This window comes from Eucalyptus grandis, chromosome 1 (genome assembly GCF_016545825.1).
Source record: "Eucalyptus grandis isolate ANBG69807.140 chromosome 1, ASM1654582v1, whole genome shotgun sequence".
Taxonomy (NCBI): Eukaryota; Viridiplantae; Streptophyta; class Magnoliopsida; order Myrtales; family Myrtaceae; genus Eucalyptus; species Eucalyptus grandis.
In genome coordinates this window covers 48,598,826-48,612,722 of record NC_052612.1, presented here as the reverse complement: position 1 = coordinate 48,612,722, position 13,897 = coordinate 48,598,826, and the positions used below count along the sequence as shown (strand labels likewise).

The 13,897-nt window shown below is 41.8% G+C and overlaps 2 protein-coding genes across 2 annotated transcripts; both read left to right on the top strand.

Moving 5' to 3' along the window:
• Positions 1-406: 406 nt before the first annotated feature.
• LOC104448141 (protein SGT1 homolog) lies at positions 407-6,124 on the top strand. Its single transcript, XM_010061924.3, has 10 exons — positions 407-700; positions 1,219-1,288; positions 1,738-1,862; positions 3,228-3,372; positions 3,648-3,744; positions 3,853-3,918; positions 4,434-4,572; positions 5,245-5,348; positions 5,466-5,570; positions 5,790-6,124. Exons 1-10 carry the CDS (start codon positions 541-543, stop codon positions 5,895-5,897), a joined length of 1,119 nt encoding a protein of 372 aa, XP_010060226.1. The 5' UTR covers positions 407-540; the 3' UTR covers positions 5,898-6,124.
• Positions 6,125-11,366: 5,242 nt separating this feature from the next.
• Positions 11,367-13,237, top strand: LOC104448133 (UDP-glycosyltransferase 88B1). The gene is made up of 3 exons (XM_039300183.1): positions 11,367-11,707; positions 11,774-12,459; positions 12,613-13,237. Exons 1-3 carry the CDS (start codon positions 11,367-11,369, stop codon positions 13,074-13,076), a joined length of 1,491 nt encoding a protein of 496 aa, XP_039156117.1. The 3' UTR covers positions 13,077-13,237.
• The last annotated feature ends 660 nt before the right edge of the window (positions 13,238-13,897 follow it).

The following is a 13,897-nucleotide window of genomic DNA, read 5'->3' as shown; positions in this document are numbered from 1 at the left end:
AATCTTTTAAAAATACAAAAAGACCTTTTAAAAAAAAACTAATTTGGGATAATAAAAAAGCCACACCAAATGATCACTTTTGGCATATTACAAAATTAGATCGGACAGGATAAATCGAAGGGGCAAAACATAAAACAAGATTGGACAACGAATATTTCTTTTGGCTAAACAAGAACGATCTTAAATTGTTAGGAGGAGGAAATCGGAAGCTAAATCCTTTCCAAAAAGATTTTACGGAGAGTTTATTCGAAGAGATATCTATTTTCAATTATTTTTCCTATTTCAGATCACCGATTTCACAGCAAGGAAATTACCATTTCAGCCTGCAATTTAGCCCGACTTGGGTCCTCGTATAAAATACTCTGGGAATAATCAACGAATATTTACAAAGTGCATTTACAAATAAATCACAACCTATCGGGAGTCAATCCTCGTCCAGTACCCTTTTTTCACCCTCTCTTCCATTGCCTCTCCCCCCTCCTCTCATCTCGCTTCTGCTTCGATTCTAGAACCTTCTGCTCGCCTCAGATCCTCCCGGCCATGGCGTCCGATCTCGAGATCAAGGCGAAGGAGGCGTTCATCGACGACCACTTCGAGCTCGCCGTCGACCTTTACACCCAGGCAATCTCCCTCAGCCCTAACAACGCCGAGCTCTTCGCCGACCGCGCTCAGGCCAACCTCAAACTCTCCAACTTCACCGGTACACTTCTGTTCCCTCTCTATACTCCTTTTGTCGGTTCTTCGGTTTAATTGTTTTCGTGTCTAAGTAAGTCGAGAAATCCGTTGGTGTTGTATCTCGCGCGTCTTTTACATGCAATTTATTGTCAGGATGTGAAATTCATGATTGTAGGGTTTGTATACTGCTAGAACATCGGTCTGAGATCGCTTGTTTTCTCGATATTGAACTTTGTTAAATCCCGATGATCAAACTAGGCTGGTTGGAGAATGGAAGATGATAGAGCGGCAGTGATCTTTTCTATCTGTCCATTTTTTTTTCCTTGTGCCAGTTGGAGTTGTTTCGGGGATAACAGACGTGAAGTGAAGAAAGGGCGGAGAAAAAGAGAGACCTTGCGCTGATTTGCTCTGATTTTCTGTTAGCTAGGTCATAGCGGTTAATCTACGCGTCTTGTTCGGAATACGGCATAGCCCTACCTTCTTACTAATTATGTCAATCTGTTTTGACTTATCTGGTGTTTTCCTGATTTCCCCCCTCTTTAGAGGCTGTTGCTGATGCAAACAGAGCAATCGAGTTAGATCCTTCAATGACTAAAGCATACATTCGCAAGGGGTTAGTATCACTCGATTCCTTTTCTAAATTTTGACCTTGCATCAGCTAATTGTGACAGTGGTGTGTGGAAGCTTGTTATTTTGGATCGTGGTAATGTCATAGTGACAAATCAGATGAAACCTAGATGATTCTCTTTTGAAAAATGGTCAAGACTTCTGTATGTAATTGATACATTGTGACTATTCGTTGTCTTTAATTTTCATGCTATATTGCTTGTTCACTTTGATGTTTAGAAGGTCATCTACACGTGTGGGATAAAAAGATAGGTGTATCTTATCTCACATATGCAATGAAATATAGCGCTACTTTCCTCCCTACATAGTAATACATGTAAACATGCTGTCACCTTGGAGCTCTAGAACTTGCACTTGGATCATTTTTGTTCATTTATGTAAAGCTATTTGTTGAGGGCATATGGAGCTGATATTCACTTGTTTACTCTCTCTCAGCAATGCCTGTTATGAGCTTGAAGAGTATCAGACTGCCAAAGCAGCATTTGAATTAGGTTCTTCTCTGGATCCTGAGGATGCAAGATTCACCAATTTAATCAAAAAGTGCGACGAGCGTATTGCAGGTATTAGACTAGCTAAATCTCTTTATGATGAATCAATCTCTCTACTTGAGAAATAAAAGCTGGTACTTGAATTGAGTTAAATTAAGCTTATTTTGTCCTCTTGCGTTTCATTTTGTAAGATACTCAATATGCAGGAGCTCATTTTGTGTCCAATCAATTAATATGAGCTTGAGTTGAGCTTAAACTTGGGTTCTCAATTTGTTATACTAATGAGAAGCAGTGTGATAGTAATTTGTCATGCTCAAATTTGTACAATCTATTTAAATTTTTTTTATAACACAATCATTTGATTAGGTGCTCAAGCTGCTCGAGTTTTTCTTAGGGGCGAGCATCGGTTCGGGGTTAACTTTGGATCGGCCCAACCCTGCTAGTCCAGTCCAATTCCCAAGAGGATTGGGTCGGTCTTTGGTCTTGGGATCTTCGGCACTGTGGGTTGGTCCTCGGTCTTAGGAGTTTAGGGTCAATCCAATTATTTATAATTTTTTTTTTTATATATTCTAAACAGAAAACCTTAAGTCAAACGGCGTCAACACCATTAAACGGCTTCCCACGGAGTTATAAATGGCATAATTAAACGGCACCTCACGGCACCCTTCTCCAGTATTCGTTCTCTTCTGTCTTCTTTGTCTTGTTAGTCTTCAATTTGCCAAGATCGAAAGAAACAACTTTCTCGATCGCCGCGTAAATTCTCATCTTGTCCTATATCTCTATGAGCGGTCTTAATCATTTTTATGGTTTTTTGCTTTTAGCAGGTCTGAAATTTCTATTGTTGTCTTATCTTAAATTTGTTGAATATGTATTGGTATTTATAGTTTGATTGCACAACGCTGCATTGTCAATAAATATGTAATTTGAAATGATAGGTTTGCCTTGTCAGGGAGTACAAAAAATGAAACAAAAAAATTATTGGTTGGTCACGGGTTAACCCTTAAATCAGGCTGAACCCATTGAATCGGTTTGGTCCTCAGTTCTAGGCTCAATAGGGTCGGTTATTGTCCGAAAAAATTGAGGACCATCACTGTGCGGGTTAGTCCTAAGGTTAGGGGTGGATTGGCCTAGCTTGAACCATGCTCACCCTTGCTTGAGGATGCAAATTAATATAATTAGTTACGGAGCTACTTGAACTTGATGAGAATCTATATCAGCTGCATGACTAAGCGGAGCTCATTGTTATTCCCCTATAACAGGCATGCAAGCGGAGCTCATTGTTATTCCCCTATAACAGGCCAACCTTCTCGTGTGATCTAGGCACTTTTCATGTATAAGTGTACATGTTTAATACTGATCTTTGTGGATGATTTGTTGCACATTGTGGAAATTGAATGACTTCTTAATGATCAACTGCTCTGTGGAATTATGTTTTAGAGGAATCTGGTGATTCACTTGACCAGCCATTTGAAAAGGCCTCAACCCAGGTGGTACCTGTGGAAGGTGATGAGGAAGGTGGTCAGATTGTGAATGAGGTTCCCAATCAGGCGACTTCACAGTTGAATGTCAAACCGAAATACAGGTCATACGCCATATGCTTAATAAGGAAGAATTTGTTTCAGATCAATTGTATATGAGCTGCACTTTTGTTCTGTCAGTTTGAAAATCATCATGGTGCGACAGAGTCTGGGCTTTGGAAGTTTGCAGCTTATCATTAGTTATGCTTTCGCAGCTGTTATGCTTCTACCAGTTAAAAGCCTTTATAGCATCCATTAAAAAAAGATCTTAGAATGCATGCCCTTTCCATAATTAAGCAGGCTTATCAGTAATTTAACAGCTGATCTTTTGTGAGTGCAGACATGAATTCTACCAGAAGCCTGAGGAAGTGGTTATAACTATATTTGCAAAAGGCATACCAGCTGAAAATGTTGCTGTTGATTTTGGTGAACAAATTGTAAGGTTTTAATCACATAGGATTTTGTGCTTATCAATGTTGGACTTGTTGCTCATTTTTCTTTTTAAAAAATAGGATGGACACTGACTTGATTGATGCCCTTTGCAGCTTAGCGTTATCATTGATGTCCCTGGTGAGGATGCATATCATTTTCAACCCCGCCTATTCGGAAAGGTGTGTAACCCAGCAATTTGTAATAGAGCAGCCTATAATAGGTTTGTTTGTAGTGACTTATACATTAAACTGTTTTTTAATCAAATCTTGTGTGTTTTGTAAGTTGACATATTTAGGAGACCTTTCAAATACGTAATTTTTCTTAATTTTTTTTAAGCTAGATTTTTTTTTTTTTTTTTTCAATTTTCAAAATTTTGGAAGGAAACTAAAAAGTTTAAAAATTAATTGTTTCAAATGTAGGCAAGGTGGCCGATAAGTTTGACATGTGTGGGTTGGTCATTGTGTGATCGGTCTTATCACATGTATAAAAAGGCACTAATTATGCATTAATAAGTTGATTTTCTTGGGTTAAATTTCTTGAGACAGGATTCTATTTCGAGATCTTCAAATAGGATCAATAGGGATTTATAGTTTTCCTCGAGTACCAAGTCGGGTCTAGCGAATGCACTTTCTACTGGCCTTTTTACCAGTTTTCTTGTCTGCTTTCTGCTTCATTTGGGTTCCATTTGTAACAGATAGCACCGGAGAAGTGCAAATATGAAGTCTTGCCAAGCAAAATCGAAGTCCGGCTTGCAAAAGCTGAGCCATTAAACTGGACTTCTCTTGAATTTAGCAAGGACAGCACAGTTCCTCAAAAAATTCATGTAGTCTCAGGTACATGTTCTGCTTTTCTTTCATCCCTATAGTGAAAGTGCTCCACATTTTAATTCTTGCTTGTATTTAGCGTGTCAAACCTCACGGAATTCTTTCCCCACCCCCAAAATAAAAATAAAATAAAATCAAATCAAATAAAAAATCAAATGTCACCCTCTTGAATTTGTGGACTCATACCTGATGTCTTGCAACATTAGATTTGCTAACTTTTATGAAATTTCTGAAGGTACACACTGTAACTTTCTGAAGGTACACATTGTTACTTAAGTCATTCTGAAAGTGTCATTAGTTGTTAGACTGAGATACATTAATACCTACTAATTTGTCTCAATTAAATGATGCCTTGGACTCCAGGGAGATGGAACTGTTTGGAGAAATTCCTTATATCTATCTGGTGCTTGGTATAAGATATACCACTTCAAAGTATATTACAAACATTCATTTAAAACGAGAAGCTTATGCATATCTGGAACACCGCAACTTATGGAGTCTAGTAACAATTTTATTTAATGCACGAACAGACTGCTTTTGGTCGTTGGACCATTGACGGCTGTACATGATTTATCCACCATGTTTGAGAATGGCTGTCCGGAAGAAGGATTATCTCCTCTTTTACTGATGAATATTCTGGGAGATTTAACTATTGATGAGCATGTCAAATGAAACTCACAGGCACTGTATCTGGCACTGTATCTGGATCTCAAAGGCCCTCGTATCCATCATCAAAACCAAAAAGGGTAGACTGGGATAAGCTGGAAGCTCAAGTAAAGAAGGAGGTTTGTCATCAGCCTCATCTCTCGATTCTCTATCTCGAGCTAGGGTGTAGAGTTTGTTTTTGCAAGAGTGATAGTTGCATTTTGACCAGAGTTGTCTTCTTGCTTGTTGCATTTCAGGAGAAAGAAGAAAAGTTGGATGGGGATGCAGCTTTGAACAGATTTTTCCAAGATATTTACAAGGATGCTGATGATGACACAAGGAGAGCAATGAGAAAATCATTTGTAAGACTGAAGGCTCTTGCATTATCTTTCATAGCTGTAGCTTAAGCATGACATGATTTTGTGTATGTTTGGTTCTTTCACGATGGGCATGCAAATGTCCTCTTCTTTTACGTTGCATCTTGTCCTCACTGGGAACCTTTCAGCAAAGGTTTGATACAGCCTTAAATACAATTGCTTTAGCTAGATTTTTGCTCATACTTGTAGTGATGCATTTAACAGGTGGAGTCAAATGGAACAGTCCTGTCCACAAATTGGAAAGAAGTGGGGTCGAAGAAGGTAGAAGGAAGTCCTCCTGAAGGTATGGAGGTGAAGAAATGGGAGTACTAGGCTCGTGGTCCTTTGTAACTTTACGATGAGGTCTTGGCTGTTTACATTTTGGCTGCTGTTCTAGTTTCATGAATGGATTGTGTCTGAATCTTGTAGAAATACCTTACCATAGAAAAACTCAGCTTGGTGGTAATACATGTACTGTTGTTAATGAAGTTGCTGGTCGTGAATTTCATATTGAGATGTAATAGAGCTCTGTCTTCTGGTCTGGCTATTTACCCTTTTTATTTTTTGATGGTTGCACACATTTGACTGACGTTACAATGCTGCCGCACATGATAATGGTGTCCAAGTTATTCAAAGATCTACAGAGAATATTTTCAGAAATATAATAAAGCTGGTAATATATGTAATTTTCTGTGTTCTTTATAATTTTGTGAATCCAATGATAGTTCGTAGTTTGATTTGAGAAGAATAAGTATTATTAGATGCAATTTTTTTAAGGACTCTTATTCACGAGGTCATCATGTCATAGACTAGCAGATGCAACTGGAAATGATCTGGAAGGGGGTCCGGTTCAGTAAATGTCGTTCTGACTTGAGCAAAGTCCATGTTATATTGAGTAGCACCTTCGTGATCTCTACCCATTCTTGTGACGTAGCGTGAAAGCACTCCTTCGTGAACCGTACCCTGATGAACAGCGTGGATTCTCAAGCTTTCGGTTTGTGATGCTTTGTGATGCTGGAGCTTCATCTTCTTCCTTATCTTCGACAGCTCTGAACGTTAGTTGATCTGTCTTTCCAAGAAACTGGAAAAATGCGTTGGTCCAGGGAAAGCCTGTCCTTTTTCCCATCTCTCTCGAACCTATCGGCTGTCCCTTTTCCCACTCTCTTTCGTACCTTCGTTACTGGCCCAGGAAAAGGCCAAGTGGTGGTCTCGCCGGGATGGAAAAATGTGTCCTGTGGACCATCTTTTCTTCTTGTCGACGAGGTCATCACCTTACGATGATCTGAAAGAGGGGGTCCAGTTCCATAAACGCTGCTCTGACCTTTGAGCAAAGTCTATGTTATTATATTGATAATCACCTCCACGATCGCTACTCATTCTTGTGACGTAGTGCGAAAGCAATCCTTCACGAACCCTACCCTAACCTGATGAATGGTGTGGAATCTCGAGCTCTCCGTTGTGATGTGGGGGGCTCATCTTCTTCATTTTGTTCAGCAGCACTGAAAGTTAGTTGATCTGTCTTTCCATGAGCCAGAAAAAAATGTGTTGATCCAGGGAAAAGCTGTCCTTTTACCACTCTCTTTCGTGCATTCCTCGGATACTGGCCCCAGGGAAGGGCTGAGGTGCAGGTCTCGCTGTTAGACCATCTTCTCTACTTGAGAAGCGTACCGGAACTAGTCATTTGGTCAATTGAGTCATGCTTGATAGCGGCACTTATTGAACGGATGAGCCACATGCTTGAACACATTTGATGGACTGGTAGTTGATATGTCAAGTTTTACATTGATTAAATGTCCATAGTAGTCTACCCAGGTATTGTTTCAATTTCCGTGGACAACAGTCATGTTCCATAATAATAAGGCAAATCAGTAACTCGAACCCCGGTGAAATATACTTTCTTACTACATAGTTCAAGAGTCCATCTTCACTTCTCATTTGAGTACGCTAACATACAGAGATGTTTCTGTGAAATTACATAGAAGTACTAGTGGGTAGAACGTTTTAACGTAAATAAAATTTTGATAGCCAAATACAAGGTATTTGGTGAGCTATGCGTTGACTGGGGGCTTTTATGGTCTTCTAAGTAATAGATTCGATCGTAAATCCATTGTGATCACATGCATTTGCTTGTAACTCCTATATGAAACGTCTCAACACATAAAAATTTCAAAGATTTTACGATTTTTTTGTTCATAAAAGATCTTATGATCGATGAGTGAGGTTTACTCGCATTTTCATTTAATGGGCAAAACATCCTTTATGATGTCTATTAGCCCTCTTTTATGATGGTCTTTGTGGTGAGGTAAAGGAGGACAGACTTACACTTTCACAACTTATAAGCATAGTTTTTTTTTTTTTTTTTTTTTTAATAATAAATTTGGAGTTCAATTCTTGCCAATGCCCCCATGGCCCCCATGGTTGCCTTTGAAGAGTTGATTATTAAGAAATACATGCTACGTTCATTGTGACAAGAAAAAGAACTACAAATGCGGACAATCTCTAAAGATTAAAGGAAAGAAAATATCTTACATTCCATTCCGCAAGACTTTTTGTACTACTGCAAATCACAAAACAAAGAAAAATGCTGTACAATTTGAGATTGATTCAACTAATAGTACACGTGAGGTGACAAATTGTTATTACGTATTGAAGTTGATCCATTTATAACATATGTTTGCCAATAATCCAAATGTACGTAGTACTACGAGAGAAACTAAGGGAGTGCATGACAAATTACAATTTTTGTTCTAAAAATAATTTTTTTATTTCGAGACTTGTTTTGAAATAGAAATCCGTTTGATAAAATTATTCTATTTTTTTATTATTTTGAAATAGATTTTTGTTCTAAAAATAGGTTTGAAATAGAAATCGAAGTAAAATTTTTTTACTTATTTATTTCTGGAACACAAATGAGAAATAAAAATTTATCTCATCGTTCGTCCTTATTATGAACCGGTTGTCCATCCATTGCGGTGACCACCGTTTAGGTTCCGGTCGTCGCCACTTGTCGTCCGCTATTTGCTGGTTGCTTTAGCCGCCACTACCATTGTCCGTCGGTTGCCACCATTCGAAAGAAAGAAATTTTGTGTTGTTATCAAACGAGTCTTTTTGCTTAGAAACTCATTTAAAAATAGAAATAGAAAAATTTATTTCTCTTCCAAAAATCAATTTCTGACCATAATATTTATCATTCGCATCCTAAATAACTCGTTGGACAAGATGATTGCACAAGATTTGAATTGAATATTTATCTCCTCGAATAGACATGCTATTGTTGAACAGTCGTTTGTCATTCTTTGTTTTTTTCCTAAATATGTGCACCATAAATCTTAAAACTTATCATAAAAATACAATTGAATCTTAAAATTTTCAAAAAATACAATTAAATCATAGAACTTGTCAAATATAATTAAGTCCCTCCATTAACACTATTGATTTGTCCAATAAAAAAATACTAACATGGTATTTATAAACTAATTTATCTTCTACGTGGCATTTCATATTAATTTATCCTTCCAATCTTATTTAAATTATATTTTAAAACTAAAAATAAGCTAAAACAATTTTAAAAATTGGAAATAAGGGTAAGGACTTGCAGCTTGGCATTATTGCTGCTGCTCATCGCCGACCCTAGGCTAGGGTGGTTGACTTAGGGGTGTGCAAAATACCCGGAACCGCCCGAACCGGGCCGGAACCGCCGGAACCGGCGGTTCTTGAGGGAACCGGTCCAGTTCCGGTTCCAATTGTTGAGAACCGGTGGGAATCGGTCGGTCCGGGCGGATCCGCCCGCCCGCCCACCTAGATTGGACCGGTAGCTATTTATAATATAAAAAAAAAATACTAAACGAAATTTATGAAGCCCTAATTCGCGTCTCATCTCTTCCGGTTTCTTCCTCGGTCTTTGATTCTCTCTGTTTCTTCCTCGAGTCTCTTCTCTTCGTCTTCGATTCCTCCTCGAGCATCCACGCCGCCGCCGCTACTCCTCCTCCGCCGTTGTCCGCCCCCTCGCGCCGGTCGCCACTCACCACAACCGCTACTCCTCCGCCTCTACTATCCGCCCCCTGCGCCGGTCGCCACCCGCCACGGCCCGCCATTGCTCCTCCACCTCTGCTGTACATCTCGATCGAGCCCATTTTCCGTCACTCAACAAGGTACGAAGCCCTAATTCGCGTCTCATCTCTTCCGGTTTCTTCCTCAATCTTTGATTCTCTCTCTGTTTCTTCCTCAGTCTCTTCTCTTCGTCTTTGATTCCTCCTCGAGCATCCACGCCGCTGCCGTTGCTCCTCCTCCACCGCTGTCCACCCCCTCGCGCCGGTCGCCACTCGCCACAACCGCTGCTCCTCCGCCTCTGCTGTCTACCCCCTCGCCGACGCTCAGTCCCTTCGTCTTTGATTCCTCCCCGAGCATCGACACCGCCGATGTTGCTCCTCCGTTGCTGTCCGCCCCCTCACGCCGGTCGCCACCCGCCCGGCCGCATTTGCTCCTCCACCTTGCTGTCCATCTCAACCGAGCCCCTTTTCCGTCACTCAACAAGGTACGATTATCGGCTTCCAGCTTGCCTCTCAATTCATCTTCCGCTTGCGAACTTGTACTTCAGTTTGATTACCCAATAGGTGAAGTGTTCAAGTCTTTGTTTTGGGAATCGATCGCTGTTCATCTTGGTGCTTTGTCTTCGATGGTGCTCATGCTTGAATTTGCATAATCCTGGGTTGCTTTTCCCTTTTGCTGTGTTTTTTGATTTCTTCCCTTGTGCTCATTCGTTCTAATCATTTGGTACTCACAAGATTGCACTTTTGGTTGTTGTTTATTTAACTTGTGTTGGCTTGAACACAGGGACATGGAGCTTGTGATTTCTTTCAATGGACAGATTCTTTGGTAGAAAATGTGGCCCCCAAAGATGTTGCGACTTCTGTTGTTGCACCTCTGGAAGTCATGGAAATTGAGTTGACAATGGCAGATGTTGGTGAAGATTACAAGGTAGATCCATGAGTCATCTTGAGGGTTTTTTCCCCACCGCACTTAGTTTTTTTTATCATTCACGTGTAGTTGACTGTTATTTAATGTTGAGCATTCGACTATTAATTATTGTTTTAGTTTTTGGAGATTGGAACTTGGAATTTTAGAGCTCAAAACTTGGGAACCAGATTGGACCGGCGGTCCGAGAAACCAAAATTGTTTTGCGACCGTTTTGTGTTGAAAACCAAAATTTTTCGCGTTAAAAATTGGTTCCACGGATCCACCCGGTCCGGTTCTCGGGTGGATCCAAGCAACAAATGGGTGGATCCCAGTTCCAATTTTTCGGAACCGGTCCTTAGCGGGCGGTTCCCAGTTCTAGGTCGGGAACCGCCTGCCTGGACCATACACACCTCTAGCTGACCCTTGCTTGGGCCAACAAGACTCGCCTTGACTAGGTTGAGGGCCCCTAGTTCTAGGCGACGTCGTTCCTCCTTTTCGATCGCATTAATTTAATAAGTTTTAGAATTTAATTATACTTTTTGAAAATTTTAGAATTCAATTGTGCTTTCACGATAAGTTTTAAGATTTGCAGTACATTTATCCCCTTTTTTTTCACAAGAATATTTTATTGAGCATAAGAAAATTTTGCAAAAGTAATCATATTAATCTGTTCAATATATATGAGGAAGGAAAAAAGTTCTGCACTTTTCTGCAAAAAAAGTAATAGAAAACGATAGCGTTCTTAAATATTAAATAAAAGTGGGAAGAAACTTGAGAGAGAAAGTAAAATCTTCGTTACTGTTTTCGTAGGGGGCTGATTAACGAGGCAAGATAATCTCCTTATCTATGGGAGCGGTAACTCCCGATGCTTTCGTCCGCGTCGCTATAAAGCCACTGCCTGCGGGAGAAGGCGTCTCGTTCTCACCAGAGATGGAGAAGGCAGACAAATGTCACGTCGTGATGTACCCGTCGCCGGGAAGAGCCCACCTCAATTCCCTGGTGGAGCTCGCCCAGTTCCTCCTCCGCCACCACTCTTGCCTCTCCGTCACCGTCCTCATCTCCTCCCCTCCCCACCTCCTCCCTGTCATCACTCCTTACATCTCCTCCGTCTCCTCTGCCAGCCCTTCCATCGCCTTCCTCCACCTCCCTTCCGTCTCCCTCCCCCTCTCTCTCCACCGCCCCCACCGGCTTCTCTGACAACCCGGCCATGTACTTCGAGTTCGCCCGCCTCAACAACCCCAACCTCCATCTAGCCTTGTCGGAGATGCTCTCCGCCTCAAGCCGTCGCAGAAGCCCAAAGCCCTCGTCATCGACTTCTACTACAGCTCCGCTGCCGAGGTCACTGCCGCGCTTCACCTCCCCACGTACTATTTCCACCCTGCCGGCACAAACCCTCTCGCCGCGTTTCTTTACCTCCCCACCCTACACAAGCTCACCACCACCAGCTTGAAAGACCTCGACGGCAACGTCGACATCCCTGGCGTACCACCCATTCCGGCGAAGCACATGCCGTCGAGAATGCTGGACCGGAGCAGCAGAATCTACGGCCACTTCTTGGAAACGTCGACGCGGCTGGCAGAATCCGCCGGGCTCATATGCAACACGTTCGAGGCGATCGAGCCGAGGGCGGTCAAAGCGATATCCGAGGGACTGTGCGTGCCAGACGGCCGGACTCCGCCGGTGTACTGCATCGGGCCGCTCGTGGTGGCCAACGATCACATCAGCAGGGGCGATTGTCTCAGCTGGCTCGACTCGCAGCCCAGCCGGAGCGTCTTGTTTATGAGCTTCGGGAGCATGGGGGTGTTCTCGTCGAAGCAGCTGACTGAGATCGCTCACGCTCTCGAGAGGAGTGGGGTCAGGTTCTTGTGGGTGGTCCGTTACCCACCACCAGATGATGAAATCTGGCGCAACTTAGCTATTAAATCAGAAGATGATCCAGGTATGTTTGCGTCTCGTCTCCATCGAGTGGTACGAGGATAATACGGGGGACTGCGAACCACGGTCAGAAATCAAATAATTCAGTTCACGAGCTCTCAATCGCACGATTTTCTTAAGATTTGTTAGTACACCCAACGATTTCCTTTGTCTTCAGGCATGGATGCGATCTTTCCGCCTGGGTTCACGGAGAGAACCAAGGAAAGAGGGCTAGTGCTGAAGTCGTGGGCCCCGCAGGTGGCCGTGCTGAACCACGACTCGGTGGGCGGGTTCGTGAGCCACTGCGGCTGGAACTCGGTGATGGAGGCGTTGTGGGCCAGCGTGCCCGTGATAGTCTGGCCGCTCTTCGCGGAGCAGAAGCTGATCAGGGCGTACCTTGCCTGGGACCTGAAGCTGGTACTGTCAGTGGCCGAGTCGGAAGGAGGGTTCGTGACGAGGGACGAGTTCGCAGGGCGAGTCACCAAGTTGATGTGCTCGGAGAAAGGCAGAGAAGTAAGGGAGCGGATGGCGGAGATGAGGAATGCGGCGAGGGAGGCGTTGAGCGAGGGAGGGTCGTCGCGGGTGGCGATGGCGAAGTTGGTGGACTCGTTCAAAAGCGGAATGATGCGAGAAGAAGAGTAATAATATCATTTTCTACCCACATGGAAGATCAATGAAGGCATCGTTTATATCCTTTGTTTAAATATCATATGGCCGAAGAGGGCGTAATGAATGGTGCAAGTGTTTCTGTGGTTTTGCTACCTTAAAATAACGTAAACGACAACGCCATAATCTTCTGCATAGATATATCTATCCACGCATGTGCTTTCATTCAAGAATAAATCAGTGGTCAACAATCGTCGCAACCCTTGGAAAATCTTAATTCCATAAAGAGAAGTTATTGCATGCACCCGATGCATCAAACTAGACTAAAATAGCCATTAATGTTGATATACGTTTGGGTCTCGTAAAAAATTATAGGTTTTAGCACGTCTTGTACGTTTATATTGTCTAATAATTTTCAAGGAAATGATTTCATCAAAAACATGTGATTTTTTCCAATCAATTATGAATATTAAGCAAAATGCGACTATCAAATTTCTTTTCCTAAAAATTCAACGAGTTTTGATCATCGGATCACAAGCTAATTAAACTATCTCACCCTCAAGTGAGGCTAGTCTATATAACACACAACATTCCAATTGTTCGATCTTCAGGCACAATCCAACAGCAAATGGTACGAAATTAAGTGTTGTATGGGTACTGGTTAGTATAAAGCTTTAAATTTTAAATAAGACTTGATAGCCAAATACACGGTATTTGGTGTTGCATGCTCTACTAGTAACAAGTCACTAGATAGAGTAGTTTCTCCGGTCTCCCAATTTATAGATCCTCGATCATAAATTCGTTATGATCACAAGCATTTGTTCGTAGTTCCTATATAAAGTATTTCGACACATGAA

Coding starts and splice junctions, on each gene's coding strand:
- LOC104448141 (XM_010061924.3), top strand. CDS start 541: ATGGCGTCCGATCTCGAGATCAAGGCGAAGGAGGCGTTCATCGACGAC. Junction 1,863..3,227: donor GTGCGACGAGCGTATTGCAG/GTATTAGACTAG, acceptor ATTATGTTTTAG/AGGAATCTGGTGATTCACTT. Junction 5,571..5,789: donor GAGCAATGAGAAAATCATTT/GTAAGACTGAAG, acceptor TGCATTTAACAG/GTGGAGTCAAATGGAACAGT.
- LOC104448133 (XM_039300183.1), top strand. CDS start 11,367: ATGGGAGCGGTAACTCCCGATGCTTTCGTCCGCGTCGCTATAAAGCCA. Junction 11,708..11,773: donor TCTCTCCACCGCCCCCACCG/GCTTCTCTGACA, acceptor ACCTCCATCTAG/CCTTGTCGGAGATGCTCTCC. Junction 12,460..12,612: donor TAAATCAGAAGATGATCCAG/GTATGTTTGCGT, acceptor CTTTGTCTTCAG/GCATGGATGCGATCTTTCCG.